Below are 20,796 nucleotides of genomic sequence, written 5' to 3'. Positions count from 1 at the left end.
AGATTCTGGAAGAGCCTGTTGTCACATTAGCTATCACTTCCTAATGAATGACAACATCTTTCTGTAGAACAATCAGAGCTCCGGCAGAAAGCAGCTTTTAAACAACAAAAGCCAAAAGGCAGCAATGAAGGAAGAATGTGTCATCAGGAGAGAATGGAAGAGAGAACTTGCTCTCAAGTGCCAGGGCCTGCCAGGTACCAAATCAAACCTTGGTGACATGGGGGTTTATTAGTTCCTGGCTGATTTTGCATTTACGTCAGCCCAGAACACCCAGCCTGCCGTTCCCTGCCTCTGAGGCAAGGGCTGCAACTGGAGAGGCATTTTCCATTCTCCCAAATACTTTATGTCAGGAATAAAATGAAAACAGCTCCCCAAATCACGGCCCCCTTGATCATCCATCAGCACATTCTGCTGAATAAGCACAACAGGCTGCTGCCGTCTCCGAAAGGACAGAGCCAACTTGAGATGCCGATTCCGTTATGAAAAATAGGTCTTCACCATGTGAGCTCGGCACAGCCCCGGCAATTCACAGGGAGGAAACTGCTCTCCACTTAGAAGCGACTCCGGGTGTACCCACGCCTCCCAGAGCATACGAACGCACGCACACACAGAGACGTTCTGTGGCTATTCACAGCTGCCTAGGAACAGACAGAGAACATACCGTGAAGAGGCGAGGGCCAGCCTTTTTAAGGTGAATTTATTAACTCAGCAAGGAGTTCTTTCTGTCTGCAAGAAAAGCCTCACTGTGGATCTCTGAAAACAACAGACAAAAGGGAATTGCCTGCCATTCAAGAGGCATGCAGTGTGACGCAAAGCCACTAACCCTGAATCCTCTTGGGCTCTTGAAGGGTCATGGTGGAAATAGAACACCTAACCAGAAGCCCTGGGGGTCTGGTCCCAGGGTTGCCTCTTCAGGACTGTAGGGCCTGCTCCCATCACTGCTTCCTCTCCCAGGTCCCTCATCCACAAAATGAGAAAGTCATCCGACTGATTTCTGAAGTCCCTTCCGGTTTGGAAATCATATGATGCTACGATAAGGGAACCAGAGGTCTCCACACTTAGAAGATTTTTGACTCTCCTCAAATAATTAACAGGCATTTTTAAAGCTCAATACAGTTAGTAAGGATGTTAGGGTCAATCACACAAACATGAGCTAATTCTATAATTGATTAGAAACTAATTGGGAACACTAAAGAGCATTCCTGCTGATGCTGCTAATGGCTCAGAGAAAGAGCTAATGCCGGATTCCAAGAAGCCATTCCCAGTCACTCTCAAAGGCAAGAGAGGATTCCAATTCCCACATCCCTATTGGACTGAACAGTCCTTCTTTTATCTGTTTTCTTCATTTAGGCCTTCCTGTGAAGTTTTGTTTGAACAAAGAGATCCATGGGGAAAATGTTTAGCTCGCGGCTCCTGCGTAAGAAAATGGAGAAGCTCCTGGGCCCGGTGGTCAGGCACAGGTTAAACCTCAGTGCTGGCAATTCCTAGCCAGGTGAACTTGGGAAGCCCAGTAAACTTCTCTGGGCCTGAGTTCCCCCATCTATAGAGTGAGCCAATGACCCCTCTCTCCTACCTTACAGGGTTACGAGAAGTTCCACAAAGCTACAGACAAAGATCCTTGGAACAGAGGTAGGTACACACTGAGCACCCCATCCAAGTATGGTGGTCACTCCTTTATTACTCTTTGGGTTTCCAATGATAATGCAGAACCTCCCATGCCAAAGGCAAATGACAGCAGGAGAAATACTGATCTACTCTATATGGTGTACACATGGAAGAGGGAAATGTAGGGCAGGCAGGTTATGATCCAAGATACTGCAAGGAGTTCATCTGTTGTCCTTTGCTGGGATCAGCTATCTGTGGAATATTTTCATGTAAGGAAGAAAGGAAGGAAGGAAAGAAGGGAGGGAGGGAGGGAGAGAGAGAGAGGGAAGGAAGGAGGCCAAGAAATAAATTCTTTCATTTGGACAAAATTACAAAAGCTGGAATAACTAAAGGCAGTCATGTGCAATATGTCAAATCTGTGCCTCAATAAGGAGAACTGTTAACACTTTAATAGCTATGAAATGAATCACTCGATTAATTTCCCACATGCTGAAACAGGTAACAATACATTTATCTGCCAGTATTATACCCTCCGTATCATATATTTCCACAACTGTTAGCAATTTTATTCAGCATAACGGGAAATCAGTTGCACCTCATGGATTCAGGGAAGGAAAGTGGCCTGAGGTCTGCTGCCAACTGAGCAACGTGATGGAAGAGGTTCCGTTGTTCTGCTCTGGTTGGGTTTTGTTTGTTTTTTTCTTTCCCCCCTTAATCACTTGCAAGGCATGTACCGAGGTCTACAAGTCAGTAAGTGAGGCCAAACTAGGCCTCTGGGTTTCTGTGCCGGTATTCTCAACACACTAACTACAATAGCATGGGAGGTGACCAGGTAGCTCCACAGAGCCCCAGGGTTCTCCAAATGGGTCATCAGGGGACATTATGGGTCATCAGGGGTCATCATGTCCATTCCCCAGCCTCTGTTTTCATGAAAGGACCCACATTCCTCCAAAAGAGATAATTGTCCATGTCTTCAAGAAAATATCCTTGTGTCTACATCCAAAACCCCAAACCTGATCTCCCCTGCCTCATCGAAACTGCCATTAGGACGACACCATGTTCATGTACATGGCCACCCCGCTGACTCGGCTGGTAAAGGAAAGGTCAGCAAACTCTATCCAATGACCTCTGGAGAGCTACACATAGGGAGCCCATGCCAGCCCCAGGACACACTGTCACAAAGCATCTCCTTCTGTGCAAACAGTATCTCAGGAGCTGCAGAATCCTCCCCTGTGATGGAAGGAAATCATGCCAAAGGGGACGCCCCTCTGAAGGCCTGGAGGGATCCTGCCCATCCCAGAAATAGGCCACATCTAATGCTTTCTCCTTTCTCAGTTCCAGACCCTCAGAGGCCCCACTTTGGAAACATCTTTGGGGAAGTGGCCTGAAATGCACCCTCAAACTTCACCTCTGAGCTGCATATGGTATTGCTTTATTAGTTGAGACCATTTTACAAATAAGGTCCCCTTGCCCTGGGTCCCCGGGAGATCCAATGTATACCCAAAACTATTCCACATTTGGTCCAAAGTAGATCTATGGATGAATCCCGGTATGAGACCCAGCCTGCATTCTAAACTCATAGGAGGATGTCCTCCATGCTCTGGAGGGTGACCAGTATGCATATATAAATCCCTCGTGAAGACCAGCAAGTAGGCAGCTCACCTTGGGTTTCACCACCTTCATGAAGGCCCCTCTGACCAGCGCCTCTTCTCGTTCTTGTCTGGTTACTTTCCGGGCATCCAGAAACTTCAAGTTCGGCAGCTTGTGCAGAACAAAGCATCTGGAAGAGAAGAGTCAGACAGGACTCAGGAAGGGAGGGGCTAAGCCTCCAGGACCAGGTGATGCGTGGGATCCTCAGGAATCCACCAGTATGTCTTCAGCAATCTAGATCTCAGCTACTGAATTACCTCTCATCTTTCACAAAGTAGGAACAATCACTCAAATGGTTCTTAGAAACAACTGAATTTAAGAAACACATGGTAATGACTGCACTTGACTCAAAGGCAGATACACGCTCCCTACCTGAAATAGCCATTACGATCTTGTCAATACATTCCCCTTTTTCCATTCTGGAGAGTGAACCCAGCTTCTTGTTGCATAGGGAGTTCCCAGTGACACTAACCTACACCTTGATTGTACCATTTATGTCACTGCCATTCCTCTGCATCTGTCTCATCTCTGAGACAACAACATATCTTCAATTTGGAGCTAAGACACGAGACCTTGATTTTTCATTCAGACAACTGGAATGTAATAACCAGGATGGCCATGGGAGAAGCAGGGAACAGGTGCAGATGAGAAATGCTTCCTTGAGGACTCAGGCAGGGATCCTGAGGAGGTTTTCTCTCATCATCCCTGGGTTATGGCCACTGTGGCACTATGAAGATTATCTTTATCAAGGAGAAGCAAGGAGAGTTGCTTTCAAGGGGATATTAATAGGCCAACAACTGCTCTATGGCCTCCCTTCCCTTTGCAAAGACATTTTGCTATTCACTATGGACTGCAGGGATGAGCTGGTGGCGATGTGTGTGATGAACTGTCCTCAAGCAATATGTAAGGAGTTTACAAGAAGACATACTTGGCCGTATAGGATCTAGACACCTGCCTATACTTCTCCCACATCAGTGAGTCACCAAACCAGATGCTCTATCAATCAAACAAGCAACTGTTTAGATTCTATCCTGCTTAATTAAGTACAAGAGGTGAGTAGCCAATGTCAAGAGCAAAGGATCAGCTACAAGGGAATCTGTAATTTCCTTTCTACACCAGCCTTCTCAGTATTTCACTCATCATTCAAGCCCCAACCTCCATGAAAGCTACTTCTTCACATTCCTAGAATACACCGTCAGCACTGTACAGCGTGGCATTCTCTTCTCTATTTTCTTGGTGTTCAGTTGATGTCCTTATCCAAACTATAAAACTTCTTGAAGGCAGGCACAAATTTCCTTGTTTGCCCTCACCACCTCTTGAACACTCACATTAGAACAGTCTCCTTAACATATCCATTCATTTTAGTTTCCCAAATATTTCTTGAGCATCTATTATGTGCCAGGTTCTAGAGATAAGTAGGTGATTATGATATGGTTTCTACCATCAAAGAGATTTTGAGAGTAATAGGGAAGACAAATTCATACAGAAAAATTAGAAATCAGTGTAGCTAAGTGCCAGAGGTTATAACCACAGCAGTTATGGGAGTAGAGAGAAAGAGGCCTGCCATACTCACTGAATAACTGAAATCTAAGGGGGAAAGAAGGAACAGAAAATCTCAAACAGGCTTCAAAGAACCAAATCCACAAGCACTTAGCCTTTGGCCACGGAGTTGCTTGGGTATGCAGCGAGCCTTCTTCCTTACTAGGGACTGGGGTTCCCAGGATCACCGCCCACCTTCTCAAGGTGATCTTGTACCTCCAAGTGCCCTTCATATACTTGTCTAGATTAAAGACTTGAGGGATCACTCAAAAGCCAGAGACAATTGTTTAGAACCCTCAGGTAACAGCCTTCATATTACTCATTGTCCAAGTCAGAACACCGCAAAATATTTTGGTCATGCTTTTCCTCTGGAGCACTGTCCACACCAAAGCCTGAGGACCCGGAAGTGGACTCCCTACTTCCTGCTTCCTCCCTGGCCTCAATCTATCACCTCCCTTCCTGTCTCTCCCTAAGCCTCTCTCTCTCTCTCTCTCCAAATGCCCCCTAACCGCCTCTAAAATCAGGAAAGTGCCACAAAGGGCCCAAATGTCCTCTCTATTCCTCAGCAGAATTCCCAACGGCCTTACACTGTCAGGGAAAACTTCCATCTTCTGCTTGTAGCGGCAGTCTCGATGACAACAGAGTCTTTCAAATAAAGACATGTACAGACAGAAACAATATGTCAGGAGTGACGCTCCAAGGAGTAAAGACACCCACTAAGTGTAGGGTGGGAAAAGATGAATATTCAGGTGAAGAACACATCAGTATTAGAAAATCAGCCAATGTTTAATGATGGAGTGAAAGATGCCTTCATGGGGCTGGCAGGAACCACGGTGACAACAGACCGCACATTGTCATTTCTCCTCACTTTGGATCACAGCCCTGAAATCAAAGGAGAAAGACAGAGAGAGGTGCTGGCTTTTAAGCTCGTTAGAAATTTTAGATGACAAAGAGCTGCTGTTTTCTGAGTGCTCTTCTTATGCCATCGAAGAGACAGCCCATGACGCAGGCTGCCAGTCACCCCCGGGAGCTCAGGGTGAGTGGACTCCCATCCTGTGGAGCCAGCCTGGGCTTCCAGGGGGTCACTGCTCAGAGAGGTCTGGGGACACTGGGAAGACTCACTGCCAACAGTGGGGTGTGAGACTCAGCCCAGGGTGCAAAGTTCCTCTGCTAGAGGTACCTTCTTTCATTCATGTACGTAGTCAACAAATAATTATAGAGCAGCTACCACCTGCCAGGAGCGGCTGAGAAAAACGTGATGAACGAAACAGAAGGTTTCTGCTCTCAATGAGCTTATGTTCTAGCACAGCGGTTCTCAACTTGGAGCAGGCATCAGCAGCCCCCGGAGGCTTGTTAAAACACACATCGCTGCACCCCATCCCCAGAGTTTCTGATTCAGGAGGTTTGGAGTGGGGCCTGGAATTTATGTTTCTAATAAGTTCCCAGGTGATGCTGCTGCTGCTGTCCTGCTGAGAACCAATGTCCTAGTGAAAATAACAGCATAAGGAATAATGGTTTGGGAATTACGAGCGTGGTGAGACAGCCAACCATCTCCTTCCCAGGTCCACTAGCAGTTTGCCCCGGCCCAGTCTGTGGTCCCCACAGCTCAGACAGCGGCCCAGTCTACCACATCGGCCTGCCCCGTGGTGGCTCAGAACTGGCTCCACACATTATTGCCCAGTGATAAGTCAGTGGGCTTCCTGCCTGCCTGTCCCATCCTGGTCTTGGGAGATCTATTTCCCTTTGTTCTAGGTCATGACAGGGTGTCAAAAGCCGCAGCTTCAATCCTGAGTGTAATACAAGTTTGCCATAAAAATACAAGAGAGGATTCCCGAAGCCACAGAATGAAGGCTTTTACAATATCAATTCAACCCTTGTAAATTTAATCCAGGGTTATTTGTTGCACCAAAATCTCTTTACCGTGATGTATTACTTAGTTACTGGGGTTATCACAGCCGTATCCTAAAGTTGCATAGTACATAAAACATTTCAGTTAACAATGCAGGAAGGTTAACTCCCCCAGATAACCTGCAATCACAAGGGCTAGTCCAGATGACGTCCCTCTGTCAGCTTCCGAGAGCTATTGATGGTTCAATCAGTTTGTTTTGAAGGTAAAGTACAACAAAAGGGCAGTAAACTTATTCAGACTGTCAACAGGGGCTATCGGGAATAGGGCTTGCAGGTAAGTAATTCTGGGTGTTTTAAGGCTATTATCAAACAGCAATGGTTGAAGGAAGAGACAGCTACTAATAACACAGAAGGCAGCCATCATAAACCACTTTATGGCAGAAACCTCCGTCTATAAATCCTGCGACACCCGGAGACAGCTTCAGATTTATAAAACTGCTTGTTAAGCCAGGGCACTGCTTAATGAAAAGAGATCCGTCTAAGTTCGAAGTCTCACATCCCTAGCTCCAGAGGGCGACTCCAATTTTCCTGACCTTCTCAAGGTGGCTCGGGGGAAGCCCCCAGGGCTGGGGTGGTGGGAGTCAGAGCCACTCCTGGCTGTGATATGGAAGGTGAGGTTATCAAAAGGAGAGCAGAGGCCCGGGAGGGCATTTAAACACCCATTTGTCTCTGTCTGAAAAGAGAGTTCTCAAAGTGAGACCAGCACCCACAGCTTTCTGGGTACTCTCTCTTTTTATGAAGAATATTCCATTTTCTTAAAGGACTCCTCTAAGGAGAGAGGTAAAACTGGAACGGGGAGAAAAGAAACATTGGAAAGCATTTTGTTTCTCTTTGTTTAAAATCAACTTTTTTTTCCTGCTCCAATCCCAGGGCTCTGGCATTTTTCACACAGACCTCAAAAGTGAGAGGTGATCTTTCCTCCTGCCTCAATCTACTACCCCAGGAAGAAGGTATAGTCACAGAAAAACCACAATGGATCGACAGTATCTGGATGGGAGTATCTGCAGCATGGGTGAATGGTGGCTACTGTAATTTTTCTCTAACATTCTATTCAAGAAATACCAAATTTCCAGGGCTTCTTTCTTTCTTTTTTTTCTTTTTTCTTTTTTTTTTTTTTTCCTGATACTGACAATTGAATTCAGGGTTATTTTACCATAGAACTACATTCCCAGCCCTTTTAAATTTTAAGACAGGGTCTCGCTACGTTGCCCAGGGCCTCGCTATGTTGCCCAGGGTCTTGCTGAGTTGCTGAGGCTGGCCTCCAACTTGTGATCTTCCTGGGCCAGCCTCCCCAGTCTCTGGGATTACAGGTGTGTGCCACCACATCCAGCTCCAAGCTTCTAGTTCTTAAGGGGGCCGGACTTGGGGTCGCTGGTGTGTGTTCCATTTCTTCCCACGTAGGGCATTCTATACGCCCCCTTGCACAGTGAGCAGGGAGACACGGTATCTGCTACTGATGTACAACCTGGGCTCTGAAAGGCAGCCACGAGGGACCCCGGAGTTGTTTCTAACCCTTCACAAAGCACAACAGGACAGGGTGAGAGTGCCAGCAAAACCTGGAGCTTCTTTGCGGCTGACTTGATGACATCAACTCCTTTTAGTACAGCAGGCTACCTCATTCTGATCAAAAGCACTGATCAACTGCTGAATATCTCATTAATGAAAGAAAAAATGTGAGCAGTGGCTTATGTGCTGCTTATTTGAAAGACCAAGGCTTTTTAAAGGGGCAGAAAATTAAAAGGAGGGAAGGCCTTCATAACGGAAAACTTGGGGCTAACAGCACAGGAAAGAGCCGAGGCTGTGAGCTTATCTTGCTGGGTGACCTTGGTTCTGTTTCTGTGGCCTTCCAGAGCCTCAGTTTCCCTATCTGCACCATGGAGGGATGGGCCAAACGATAAGCCTCCTTTGGACCCCACCTTGCTTAAAGTCTACATGCCTCAAAATTGATTTACAATAAATGCCTTCATACCATCCCTTCTTGTTACACCACTTTCCTATGTAACCAACCCTCCACGCCTCCAGGTAAAGGAGGATGGTGAGAAAAAGCCAATAAAGACCAAGAAGTAATGAACAAACACTGTGAGTGGAATAGCTCCAGATGCTCAGAGAGATGACAATGATCTCACTCTAATGAGCCGAGGTGAGCTCACCTACAGCATTAATGAATGCCTGACAACTGGCGAAGGCCAGCTGATTTTCCTCACAGTTCACCGGCAGCATGTTTGAAGTCTCTGTGCAAACAATACACCCACAGGACAGTCCAAGGCCCTCTACAGAGGGTAACCGGCAATTACTCTGTGGGCTTCTGTCACTTTGATCTCTGGGTCGTGACCTTTGCTTTCTTGTGATCTTCAAAGCCCAGATTGTAGATTAGCTGGAGAATGCTAACTGGGTTGTGTAAGCCACAAGTTTTACAGCTTCTACTCGGTGGGAAATGGTGGCAGCCCAGGACAGCCTGCAGATGGTACAGGGTCCCTCCCTCCCTTTGACTGAGTGCTACAGACACTGGGCAGGCCCCAGGGCTGCTCTCCTACCAGGGAACAAAGAAAGGGTGTCACATTTTAAATAATTTAAAGTTGTAAGAAATACAGAGGGATGTGCTGGGGAGGAGGGAGGGAGGAAGGAGAGGCTGACCAGAGGTGGCAGTAGCAGGAGAGAATTCATGACCAAGGTGTAGTGAACAGAAGGGAGCTCAGAGCCACCAGCCTAACTCCCTTATTTGAAAAGTGAAGTCCAACACTTGTGGGCTATTGACTTTCAGGTCATAGTTCTGCAGAAAAGAAAGAAAAAAGAAGAGGGCTGAGAGAGAAGATAAGCAACAGACCACTCTGGGCACCCAAGCTTCCCATTCTTGATTCGTTACTGTGTCTGGTGTTGAAGTCTACAGAGGCCCCCTGTGGTTTCTTAGCACCGGGGTGGTCTAGCCCAAGCCTTGCTACCCAGATCTTAAAGATTGTTAAGACTACGTTCACCTCTCTTTAATATTCATCCCCAAACAACAGCACTGTGACCACATAGAAAAGCACGAGGCAGGCTTAAGCTCTATAATGATGCGGTCATGGACATTTCTCAGCCATGAACCATGATGAATGGCAAAGGGAACCCCCAGGCATGGTTTCGCTCCTGCCCCAGCAGGGCCGGGGCGCTACTCAGCAGCTCAGCAGTATGTTCATGCTCACGTAGAAGTTTAATGAGCCTGTTTTACTGTGGGGATGTGTGCCAAGAAAATCCAACTGGGTGCACAGGGGGTAAGTGAGGAAGCCAGAGGGGTGGGCTGGGGGGAGGGGAGGGAAGACTTGACAGAAACCCAAGGATCTGTGATGCCATTTCCAATTGCTACATAAATCTAGTCACTTCCCATTTCTGGTCCAGTGGTTGGCCACAATGTGACCTAAAACTGAGCTGACCCCTTTGAAATCAACATCTCCCATGGAAATGAAACAACAGACACACTTGTTTTGATGTATGGCTGGGTGACATATTATAAATATTACATCACATAACCACAGAGGATGCCAATCAATAAGAAATTTTTTTAGACAGCACTAAATGAACCATGGGTTCTTGCTTCTGAATACACTCCTTTAAGGCTCCTACTATTGCTTAAATGATTAATAGAAGACATATTGTCAGAAAATGTACTTAAAGTGAAAAACAGTAAACTGTAGAAATATCATTCATTTTTTAAGCAATTTTCCAGTGAAAAATGTCACATAAATTTACATAGAGGCTCCACTATTAGACTCTGGGTAACAGCTAGAAAGAAGGTAGACCTCACGCTTTGTGGATGAAGGGCCAGGAAATATTTTACCAAAAGGAAAAAAAAAAAAAAAAAAAAAAAAGGCAGTTGCATTGCTTTGTATAAATGCAAATGCCACAGGAACTCTGAATTCAAAAGTCACATTGTGAAATCCTAAAATTTCTCAGGGGCAAATGAAGCACAAACTCCAGAATAAATAAATCAGAGCTGCTCACAGGCCACAGAATGGAACTGCATCGTGCACACATTTATCTCGTCCACATCTAAGGGTAAGTGCTTATCAAGTCAACAATGAAAAATAAAAATAAATAAATAAACAAATAAAAAAATTAAACATGCTGGAGAATTGACCTACCATTCCACTCTGCAATCAGATGCTGTGCAGCAAATATGTAACCGCATGGACTCGCATTTAACATTCCCTCTGCTGTTCTTAGTTACTGCTTCTCTCGGAGTATAAGCATCTTGCTATTGTTATGGGTGATATGTGGATTTTCTAAGGTAATTTTTGATCAGATGTGATTTTGGCTGCATGTAAGCTCTAGGATCTCGTCCCTCATAGCAAATTTACCGTATGTGTGCTAACAAACAGCCTTTCCAGTCCCATGATTCAAATCCTTCTAGGGAAACAGACTCAGGGTAGAGAGGACAGGCTTGATGGGTACCCAGGCTAGACCATGAGATATAGCACTCATATAGAATCAATCCCTCCTCAAAGAATCATGACCCAAATCCAGGACTTGGGATTGAGTCCGAATGACTGTATCTTGCCTGTAAACTTCCTTTGTTGCACCCAAATGGATCTGATCCCAAATGGCAGTGGGCATCTGAGGTACCCAAAGGTACCTGAATATACCTATAAATATTCAGCTGCTAAGCAGAAAAAGTAATTTCAAACCACCTCCTGCAGTTACAAAGGCCCCTTTCCATGTTCACCGCTACATTAGGTGTTGATGAGGATTTAAAAGACAAGATGACCAGCTCTTACCCACTGGAAGCTATTTTCTACATGTTGAAATACATGTAATAGTAAGGGAAATACATGAGGGAATCTTTAAAATGATGTGAGATGGTAAAGGACAATGACAACCATTTGGGAGCAGAGTGTCTCAGAATGCTAGTGCCAATTAAACAGCAGAATCCCCAGTGGAGGGTTCTGTTGGATTTGCTACCAAATGAATGAGAATTCCTTAGATGATTCAAAGACCATTAAGGAACCTCTGATCAAAACAGTCCTCAGCATTTTAAAGGTTCCCACTGCTAAAAATGAACCTCATGTCAGATCTTCTGATCTGACCTCTTATGCTATGTGTCTTAGCATTTTGCTTTATATGACCAGTTATCATAGCAAAATAATAGTATTAGCTTTTTTCATTTCACAACCTTATATGCCTCATTTGTCTCTATTTGAGACCACACCAGATGTGATGGAACTGAAAACTTCCCTAATGCTACTTCTCTCATTCTAGGGGGGGAAAAATTAAAAACACTTACCTACAGTTAAATTCACACATAATTTTTGATTCCATGAATGAATGAACATGTGTGGATATGGCTGTGGATACACAGACTCATATCAGTCTCATATATGTGAGTATATACATATTTAAATTTTGTTTGGTTATTTTATAGAATTAATAAAATCTGTACAAAAAAAAAAGAAAGAAAGAAAGAAAGAAAGAAAGAAAGAAAGAAAGAAAGAAAGAAAGAAAGAAAAGAAAACGAATGAGAATTTCCCAAGTAATGTTTGGTTTACTAAAAATTCTTACTTGGGAAAATTTGGGGGCTTTGCTTGACCCTCCAAGATACATCTTAAAATAAGATTCTGCAAGAAGATAAGTTTTAGTGACCCCTTTACATGTGAAATTAGGCTAATAAATGCTTCAAAACTGATAAAAGTGTTCCAGAAGCAAATTAAGTTCTAAGTGATTAAGCAACTTGAAGTGATGATTTAGAAATGTGTAAATATTTACCTGCTGTACATTTACCATATTTCTAGCAGAACTCATATCCAAATGTATAGTATCACATTCCAAATGAAAATCTTTATGATGGAGAAAGAGTTACTATATTTTTTTTAAAAGTAGGGTTAGAGTTTTATTCTAAGATGATTTAAGAATAGACCAAGATTCTAAATTAATCAAAAAATGTAGAAAATGAAGTGAACGGTACAAAATTCTTCTGTATAAAGAAATATAACTGAATTTCTGCTGCAGTCTTACCCTCTTACATGTGTATTTTTTTTATCTGCAGTGTTCAGTAGACTTCAATATTTCTTCAGCTTTGCTTTATTCAAAATGAATGCCCCCAGTACATTCCTCCATGGTCACCACAGAATCTTATTGAGCTCCAAAAGAACAAGTTTCCCCCAAATCTTTATACTCTTTCCGCAGCCTTTCCAAATCTATCTCCCCTACCTGCCTTCCTCCCTCCATCTCACACTGATTCAGGTGGTATGTTAATCAGAGCCTATTTCATGGTGCAGAGAGAAGCTACATCCACAAAAGATCATTTATAAGACAATAATCAAGAATGAGAGTACACCAAGTTTAAAATGAGGAAGTGACAAAAGTGAATTTAGTAAAACAGATAAGATAAGGGTCAAGCAAGCCACCCAAATTCTCCTTAAGAGAGGTGAGTTGGATCAGGGGTTTCAAAGCAGATGGTTGAGAGAGAGAGAGAGAGAGAGAGAGAGAGAGAGAGAGAGAGGAAAAAGAATCATTTTTACCTGGAGCCCAGCGAAGTACATGACTGGTGGACACTGAAGCATAGTTTTACAGAGGAGCAGTATGGGCCTGTGGGACTTCCTTTTGGACTTGTACATGAACTCCCTAAACTTTGGTGAGAAGAGGCCTTTCTCCAAAAAATGACTCTGAAGCTGATCACAGAAAGAGTGGTCAAATATGCAAATAAGCAAAGCCTATTGCTTTTTTTTTAACAAATAAAGTTTTATTGGAACAGAGTCAAGCCCATTCATTTACAAATTATTTATGGCTACCTCTCCCTGCAACAGCAGAGCTGAATAGTTGCAATAGGATCAATACAACTTGCAAAACCTAAAGTACTTATTTGACCCTTTACAAAAAAGTTTGTCAACCCCTGACCTAGGCCACCCAACAGCTTGCATCCTTCTTGGCTCCTGTGACCTCAACAAAGGGAGACAATGACTCTAGGTTTCCAAAAGGTAGAAGTTAAACATTGTCATGGGAAGTCCATTGATATTTAGCAAACATCAGCTATGCACCTCACAGTATAATATCATCCCCCAAAGTCACTATTTTCCCTGTCTCCCACCATAAGGACACTTACCTGTATCTCTTGTAGTCTTCCTCATCCTTTTCCAAGCTGACCAGTTCATTGGGACACGCCACGTTACCCAGCAGGCTGAGGTACTCCAGAGCTGGTGTCACTTCTGCCAGGTGATCGAGCAGACACTCCAAATCAGTGATGTGACAAAGGTTAAGGATCTTAGTCCAGAAAGACAAAGGGCTTAGCAAGGAGCATCAGGCATAAGTGACAGGCACAGCCTAGCAACTGATTCTGCTCCTATGTGATGACTGAGCTGTGGGTAGAGGGCATGCTAAGTTTTCACTCTCACTATTGGAAACAGCCCACCTTTTCTCTGCACAAGTCAGACTAAGTCCAGATCACTTGAGGAAGAATGCGTGAACTTAAGTTTCATCACACTTTCCTTTCCACTGTGGCTTCCTTTAAATATAAAAAAGCATATTCCATATAACAAAACATTCTGCAATATGCAAATCTATAAAACTTCATTTTTCTCTAGTTATAAAAACTGGAAATTATTTCTGAAGGCCTCATTCAAAATATATTCTCTCTTAGTAGAAGCAATTTGTCACTGAAACACATGGGAATGGCACGGATGCCAACAGGGACTGGCCCCCTCTTCTAAGAGCCAGCAGGGAAGCTAAGCTTTGCTCAGTGACCTTGTTGATGGCAAAAAAGCATTGAGTTGGGGTAAAAGAGAAGGAAATCAGGAGGAAAAGATCAGAGTAAGTTAGAATAGGTTTCATCAAACCAAGCAGGTCAAAATACATTTCCTGAGACCCTGCTCTGATCTAATATTCAATGAAGAGAATGCAAGAGAAAAGACAGAGGTGCATGGTGGCAAGATTATTCCATGATCCTTCCCCAAGTGGGATTCAGTGTCTAATCAAGACAAACACTGAGACCTCCAAACCAAACGTGCAAGAGTCAAAGATGCATGGAATCACAGGTATTGGAAAGGATTTACCCTAGTCCAGATATCAGCTCCTGGCTTCAGCCACACACTAATGAGCTGAGCCCTGGGCAAGGTGATGACTAGAGGGACCATGAGTGGAGGCCATGATTACCAGGAGCATAAGATGAAGCAGATCAGTCAATATCAGCAGACTGAAATGGTTCTTGCCAGGGAATGGCAGCACAGCACACAGGCACTCCCACATAAAAGCAAATGCCATATATGAGAATCAAAGCCTCAGAGTATAATTTCAAGAAGTGAGGTTCACTTGACCCTAGGAGAAGAAGGTAACAACAAAGAAAAGGGCTGAGCCAGCCCTGTCAGTATATTATGGAATCTTGGGATGTTAACCCAGACTTTCTTAAAGTTTGCCTCAACTTGTCAGAGAAGAATGAACTCCACATTCAACCCATGTCTGATTCTATCCCTAACACACTTGCCAAAGGGTCACTACAAGACAGCACATTCCATTTCTGACAATCATACGAGATTTTCTTTCCTCTGGGCTGGAATCCTCCTCTTCTTTCTACCCATGGACCAAATTTTACTGCTTGGGGTTACAGAGAATAAGGCATTCTTCTCTTCCATACAATGAGCTTTCAGATATTTGAAGTGCATGTGTCTTCCTTTTATTCTCCAAGGTAATCTCCTCCAGGCATTTTTCATACCACATGCTCTTCATATCATATGCAATAGCAAATGGTATACTCTGGGCTGGAGCAAGAGGGAGACCAATGAGCAGAGCACCAGCCCAGGAGGGAAAAGAATAGCAATCAAAAGATGCAAGAATAGCAACCCTGCTGGCTTCCATTTGCCAATATCCTCTCCATTTCCTAAACCAAGAAAAAAGGAGATGGAAATCTTTAATCTTTCCAATCTTTCACAAATAACATCCAGGGATGACCACAAAAAAAAAAAAAAAAAAAAAAAATGATGGGAAAAGGAGTTAATATGGAAGCCTAGAGACAAGGTCTACCCAGGGAGATAATGGTGGAAGTACAGGGTGTGGACAGCCAGGTATCAACCATCAATATATTTCATCATTGAAGGAAAAATACAAGAAACACTTTTAAATATCCAAGTTCAATTACCATGCTGCTCTTTTTTTCCCCCCATATTGGGAATTGAACCCAATGGTGCTCTACCAGTGAGTTACATTCCCAGATCTTTCTTTTTTTTGTTTACTATTTTAACATTTTCATTTACTATTTTATTTTCATTTGCTACTTTTTCATTACTATTTTATTTGTGGTACTGAGGATCAAACCAAGGGATGCTTTACCACTAAACTATATCCTCAGTCCTCTTATTTTTATTTGAAGGCAGGGTCTCACTTAGTTGCTGAGGCTGGCCTTGAACTTGCAGTCCTCCTGTTCCCAAGTACCTGGAATTACAGGCATGGACCACCATGCCCAGTCAATCACTATATTCTTTAAGAAAATCATTTCTAAAATATAATCCATTAAAATGGTAGCAGACAATTCCAGGGAAAATTCAACTTTTCTAGAAGAGTCCAGCTTTGTATGCTTTATAGTCATTGCTACATTTGAAAAAGGAAAAGGGCTCTGCCACCACTCTACCAGCACTGTCCTTACACCCAGGCAGGGGCACTTCAGGGGACTCTGTGCATTGGAGTGCCTTCCTCAAAATCCTCCAAGTCCCCATCCAGTACCTAAGACCGGTCAGGAGCCAACAGTGTCACCCAGATGGAGTACCCTGTGCCTGGACCTGCAGAGGTCCCAGGCCCAATACTTCAGGGTTCACTCCAGACTCTACCCCACACATGGAACCCATGAGATGTTCCAAGGAGCACTGGGACTCATGCCTATCAGGTTGTCATAAAATCTCAAGCCCAAGGCCACATTCCAGGGAGGATTCTAGGCAAACTCATCACTCCTTTGGCCAGCACAGTATTTTGTGGGATTACAAGAGATTTGGCTGTCAAGATTTGGTGCTGACATAATTCAAATTATTTATGTGGATGAAGTACTTAGATGATTTAGGAAAAGTCCTCTCTATTATAGGTAGAGAAGTCACACCCAAACCTTTTAAGTTAGGGCAAACACCTAAAACCTTAGTTCTTTTTCATCTACTGTATGAAGGTTGGGATAAGTTTACGTTGAGGGAATGATGGGCAACTGGGTTGGATTGAAATCTCAGTCATTTATCAACAGTTCATGATTAGCAAGCCAAAGTTTAGCAGTCACCAACCGAGGAAGTAGGCCTACTTTAACTGGAGTACATCTTCATAGGTATATTTAACATAGAGCTAATAAGGCTTATGTATGAGGGGCTCCTTGCTTGTACAGGGCCCTTTCAAGCCCCCGGGAAAGGACCTACTGAGACAGTCACATGGTCATGTATTTTTGTAAAATTTGCAAAGTAGGTTATTTGAATGCAAATCAGCTAAGACTATTTTCTCTCTCCATCACATTTCCCCTTGAATTGGGTGACAACAGGAATGCTATGGGAATCCTAGGGATCTGGCTCAGGAGAACTTTCCAGGAGTGATGTTTACTTAGTGGAATATATTTGTGTAGCCTGTAGTCACTTCTGTGTCTGATTAAATTATTATAACAGTTCCGATAGGAATGACTTCCAGTAATAGTTCCACCTCTCACCAGACTGAGACCAACATACAGGGATAAGATAAAACTGAAGACGTAATGGTTAACAAATCTGTTATCTCAAACACTGAAGAATAAGATGTTGAGGATGTGAATGCATGCAAATGCACATGCACACAAACATCCCTAACTCAAAATGTCCTGAAACCTTATAAAGCTCACATATGAAAGAAATGTGTAAGAGTTTCTCCAAAAATCTAATAATCTTAAAAGTTTCACTAATAGTGTATTGATGAAACTACCAGTAATGAGTAGCGGTGAGTCAGATTTCCATCACTTTAATGAAATACCTGAGATAATCACTAAATAAAGGAAAAAGGAGTATTTTGGCCCACAGTGTTGGAAGTTTCAGTGCAAGATCTGATAGACCCATTGTTTGGGGCTTTTAATGGGTATACCAGATGGTAATGTTTGGGAGTATATAATAGAGCAAATGGTTCACCTCATGAGCCAGGAAGCAAAGAAAAATAACAGAAGAAGCCCTGGTCCCACAATCCCCTTTGAGAGCATGCTCCCAGTGACCTAAGGAACTCCATTAGGTTCCACTTCCTAATGGTTTCACCACCTCCCAATAGTGCCACCCTGGGCACCAAGCCATTAACACACTGACCTTTGTGCAAAACTTTTCCAACCCACAAAAACAGCGAAACAGAACATTTCTCAACTATAAAAATCAATCTTCAATCATTCATGCTCTAAGATGGAATTATCTTTCTTTTTTCACAGAAAACATCACAAAATTTCATCCCATAATGAAGCTGTAAGGGAATTTGTAGGGGGAAAAAATAGGGAAAAAGTTCCCATACAAGCATATCTCATATAAAAGGATGGCTTCATTTTTAGTATTTTGACATTGGTGCAAATTTCTAAAGTTTGCTTTCATATATTTTTATTTCAAATAAACATTCTTTTCATACATCTATGATTACGTAGTCTTTATCTTAAGAAGGCTTCTTCAAGTTAGACAAGTTTCTCACCCCACAAAACCTGAGCCGGCCCTTACACAGGAGACCAAGAAGAGATCCTCTGAATGCCTTGGTTATGGGAATTTCTTGGGATAAGGGTCCTCAGGCTTCAAGAAACTTAAGCTATTCTGTGCCAATGTTATCTAAGGGATTTCCCAGAGTCTGCCACGTTTAGGATACTTTGTGCAACAGAAGCTCCATCATTCTCAGTCTTTCGGCAACCTACAAAGTGATAAAGTGGGCTGATCCAGGTGGTTTCCCCCAAACCCACACCAGACAGGAAGCCCTAGCACCTCCTCCCCACATGCACTGGGGCCGCTCTTCATCTCTGTGTTGACTCCACCACCACAGCATGAAATAGGAGAAGGAGTTTTAATTGGCTCCTTGGTCTCCTGGGTCAGGGAGGACAAACACAGCCCTGTCTTGCCTGATTGCGAGCTGAGATAGAACTTGTCACATTCCTTTTTGTCAAGTTGCATGGAAAATTAACCAGAGGCGATCAGTGGAAGAAACTTGGGGTCTCTGGATAACCAAGACCATGGCAATGGAGATGGATTCAGGGATTCTCCCAAGAGTGACTTTTCTTTTCTTTTCTTTTCTTTTTTTTAAATTTGAATCTACCTGGCAGAGTTTCAACTCTCTCCAGCTGGATTCTCAGCACACACCTGGTTTCCCTCATCAACTCTTCTCCGGAGGACTTGGCGTTTAGATTTTTTTCAGCGTTGTCTACAGAAAGTTGCCATCGCGGAGCCCAGCTGTCGTGGCTAGGCTTGCCAAGGGAGATTTTCTGCGGAGGTCCAAGATCAAAGCAGCGTCTTGCCTTGCAAGTTTGGAGTGGGAAGGAGGAGGGGAGCCTTCTGGTGTGCATGTCCAGTTGCTCAGGTCTAAAGTGGTCTCCCAGGTGAGAAGGGGCACATCCTTCACTCTAGGCTGAGCTCTAGGTTAAAGGGTAGCTTCTATAACCCCTGGGAGGATTTTAACCACGGATAATCCTAATAAAGGGTTTTTGAATGCTAAATATGCAGCACAATGACATATTATCACATTTATATCCATACTCATATCTGAAGTCTTATCACATCTAAATAAATATTAAGGAAATGGTTAAAGGTCACGCAGTCAATAAGTGGCAGAATCTGGATTCAAATGTAGATCCTAAAGAAACTGCATTCTAGGGGGGAAAGTGACTCATGACTTCCTAACACAAAAATAAAGAGTCTTATATGTTCCTGGGGGAGACCACAATGTGCTGTCATCCAGCTGGGCTCTGTACCTCAGATACTTTCAGTATGGGCTTAGTGTTTAAAGCATTGAAGATTTAGCTAACAGAAAATGTACTAAGAAGTTGTAAAGTCTTGGGGTGTTAACAAAGTGACTTCCCATATAATTACATCATTTAAATCTCTTGGCAACATATCTGAAGTACATATTATATTACCCATTTTATAAAGAAATCAAGGCCCTTGACAAGGCACAGTGACTTCCCCAAGAGGACAGTAAATTGCTGTCAGAGCTCAAGTTCGGTCTTCTGACTTATGCAGTGGTCTGCTCACCACAGTCTAGCTGTGTAACAAGTAGCATTCTTTCTTCCATCAGGTGCTACAATTCAAGCCCTGTTGTCTCTGCAGTACACATACTAAAGCAAACAGGGAAACAGAAAATGAAATGTGATTTTAGATGATGTCATTTTATTCCTCAAAGGGAAGACAGGAGAGAACATGGGATTGTGCAAAGATGAAAGATCTACATTTTCAGATTTCTTTTTATTTGGTTCCTTAATTGCTGTGAATATTCATTTGTGATATGGTTGCAACCTTTACCACAGACCTTACCTGTACCAGTGGGAGAGTCATGGACAGTGTGTGCATGCCAATGGTGGGAGAGAGCGGTGAAAATCTAAGGGCAGGGAGGGGGATTCAAGTCCATGGCCAGTGACTACCTGATCATTCTAAAAGAACCAAAGAATGAAGGGTGAGATAGCTCGCAGCAAGAGACAAACTGCTTATCTGAGACAAACAGGATTTCAGATATTTCAGGCAAGACACCAAAGCTGAGGGCTGAATGAAAGTGGAACAGAGGGCTGGTAGAACCAAGATGGGAGGTCGAGCAGGAGGTACCCAGATAGGGAGGGAGGAATTGACTGGTGCTGCTGAGTGTGGACTCTGAGATCTCGTTCATGAGCTGACTTCCTCAGCAGGAGCAGGGCAAGTGACTCCCCCACATCTCAGTCCCTCTCCTTGCACAGTGTCTGCCTCCCCTTCGAGTTTCAGGCTTTGGGACTGGAAATCAGCATACCTGGGTTCTAGATTGAACCCCACCTTTGACAATTACCCGACATCCAAAAGCTCACACTTCTAGCTTTTCCATAAAAATGAGAAGAATGATTCACCAATGGTGCCCAACTTGTAGAATATTAAGGTACTATTAAATTATAAAAGTCAAAGAAGTATACTATGGCCTTGAATATAATGGGTTCCAAGTCAGATAAGTTCACGTACT

At 43.5% G+C, this 20,796-nt stretch overlaps 1 protein-coding gene across 5 annotated transcripts in view; it reads right to left on the bottom strand.

The window, feature by feature from the left end:
• The window catches only part of Lrmda (leucine rich melanocyte differentiation associated), a 1,017,541-nt gene that overhangs the window by 442,758 nt on the left and 553,987 nt on the right, over positions 1-20,796 (bottom strand). For all 5 annotated transcript variants that reach the window (XM_047553148.1, XM_047553144.1, XM_047553145.1 and 2 more), the window contains 2 exons: positions 13,772-13,911; positions 3,268-3,385 (listed from right to left, as the gene is read on the bottom strand). In XM_047553148.1, the coding sequence (XP_047409104.1) occupies positions 3,268-3,385; positions 13,772-13,911 (258 nt within the window). The remainder of the gene's footprint in view (positions 1-3,267; positions 3,386-13,771; positions 13,912-20,796) is intronic.

This window comes from Sciurus carolinensis, chromosome 5, assembly GCF_902686445.1.
Source record: "Sciurus carolinensis chromosome 5, mSciCar1.2, whole genome shotgun sequence".
NCBI lineage: Eukaryota > Metazoa > Chordata > Mammalia > Rodentia > Sciuridae > Sciurus > Sciurus carolinensis.
The sequence above is the reverse complement of the archived record's forward strand: the minus strand, read 5'-3'. Positions and strand labels throughout refer to the sequence as shown.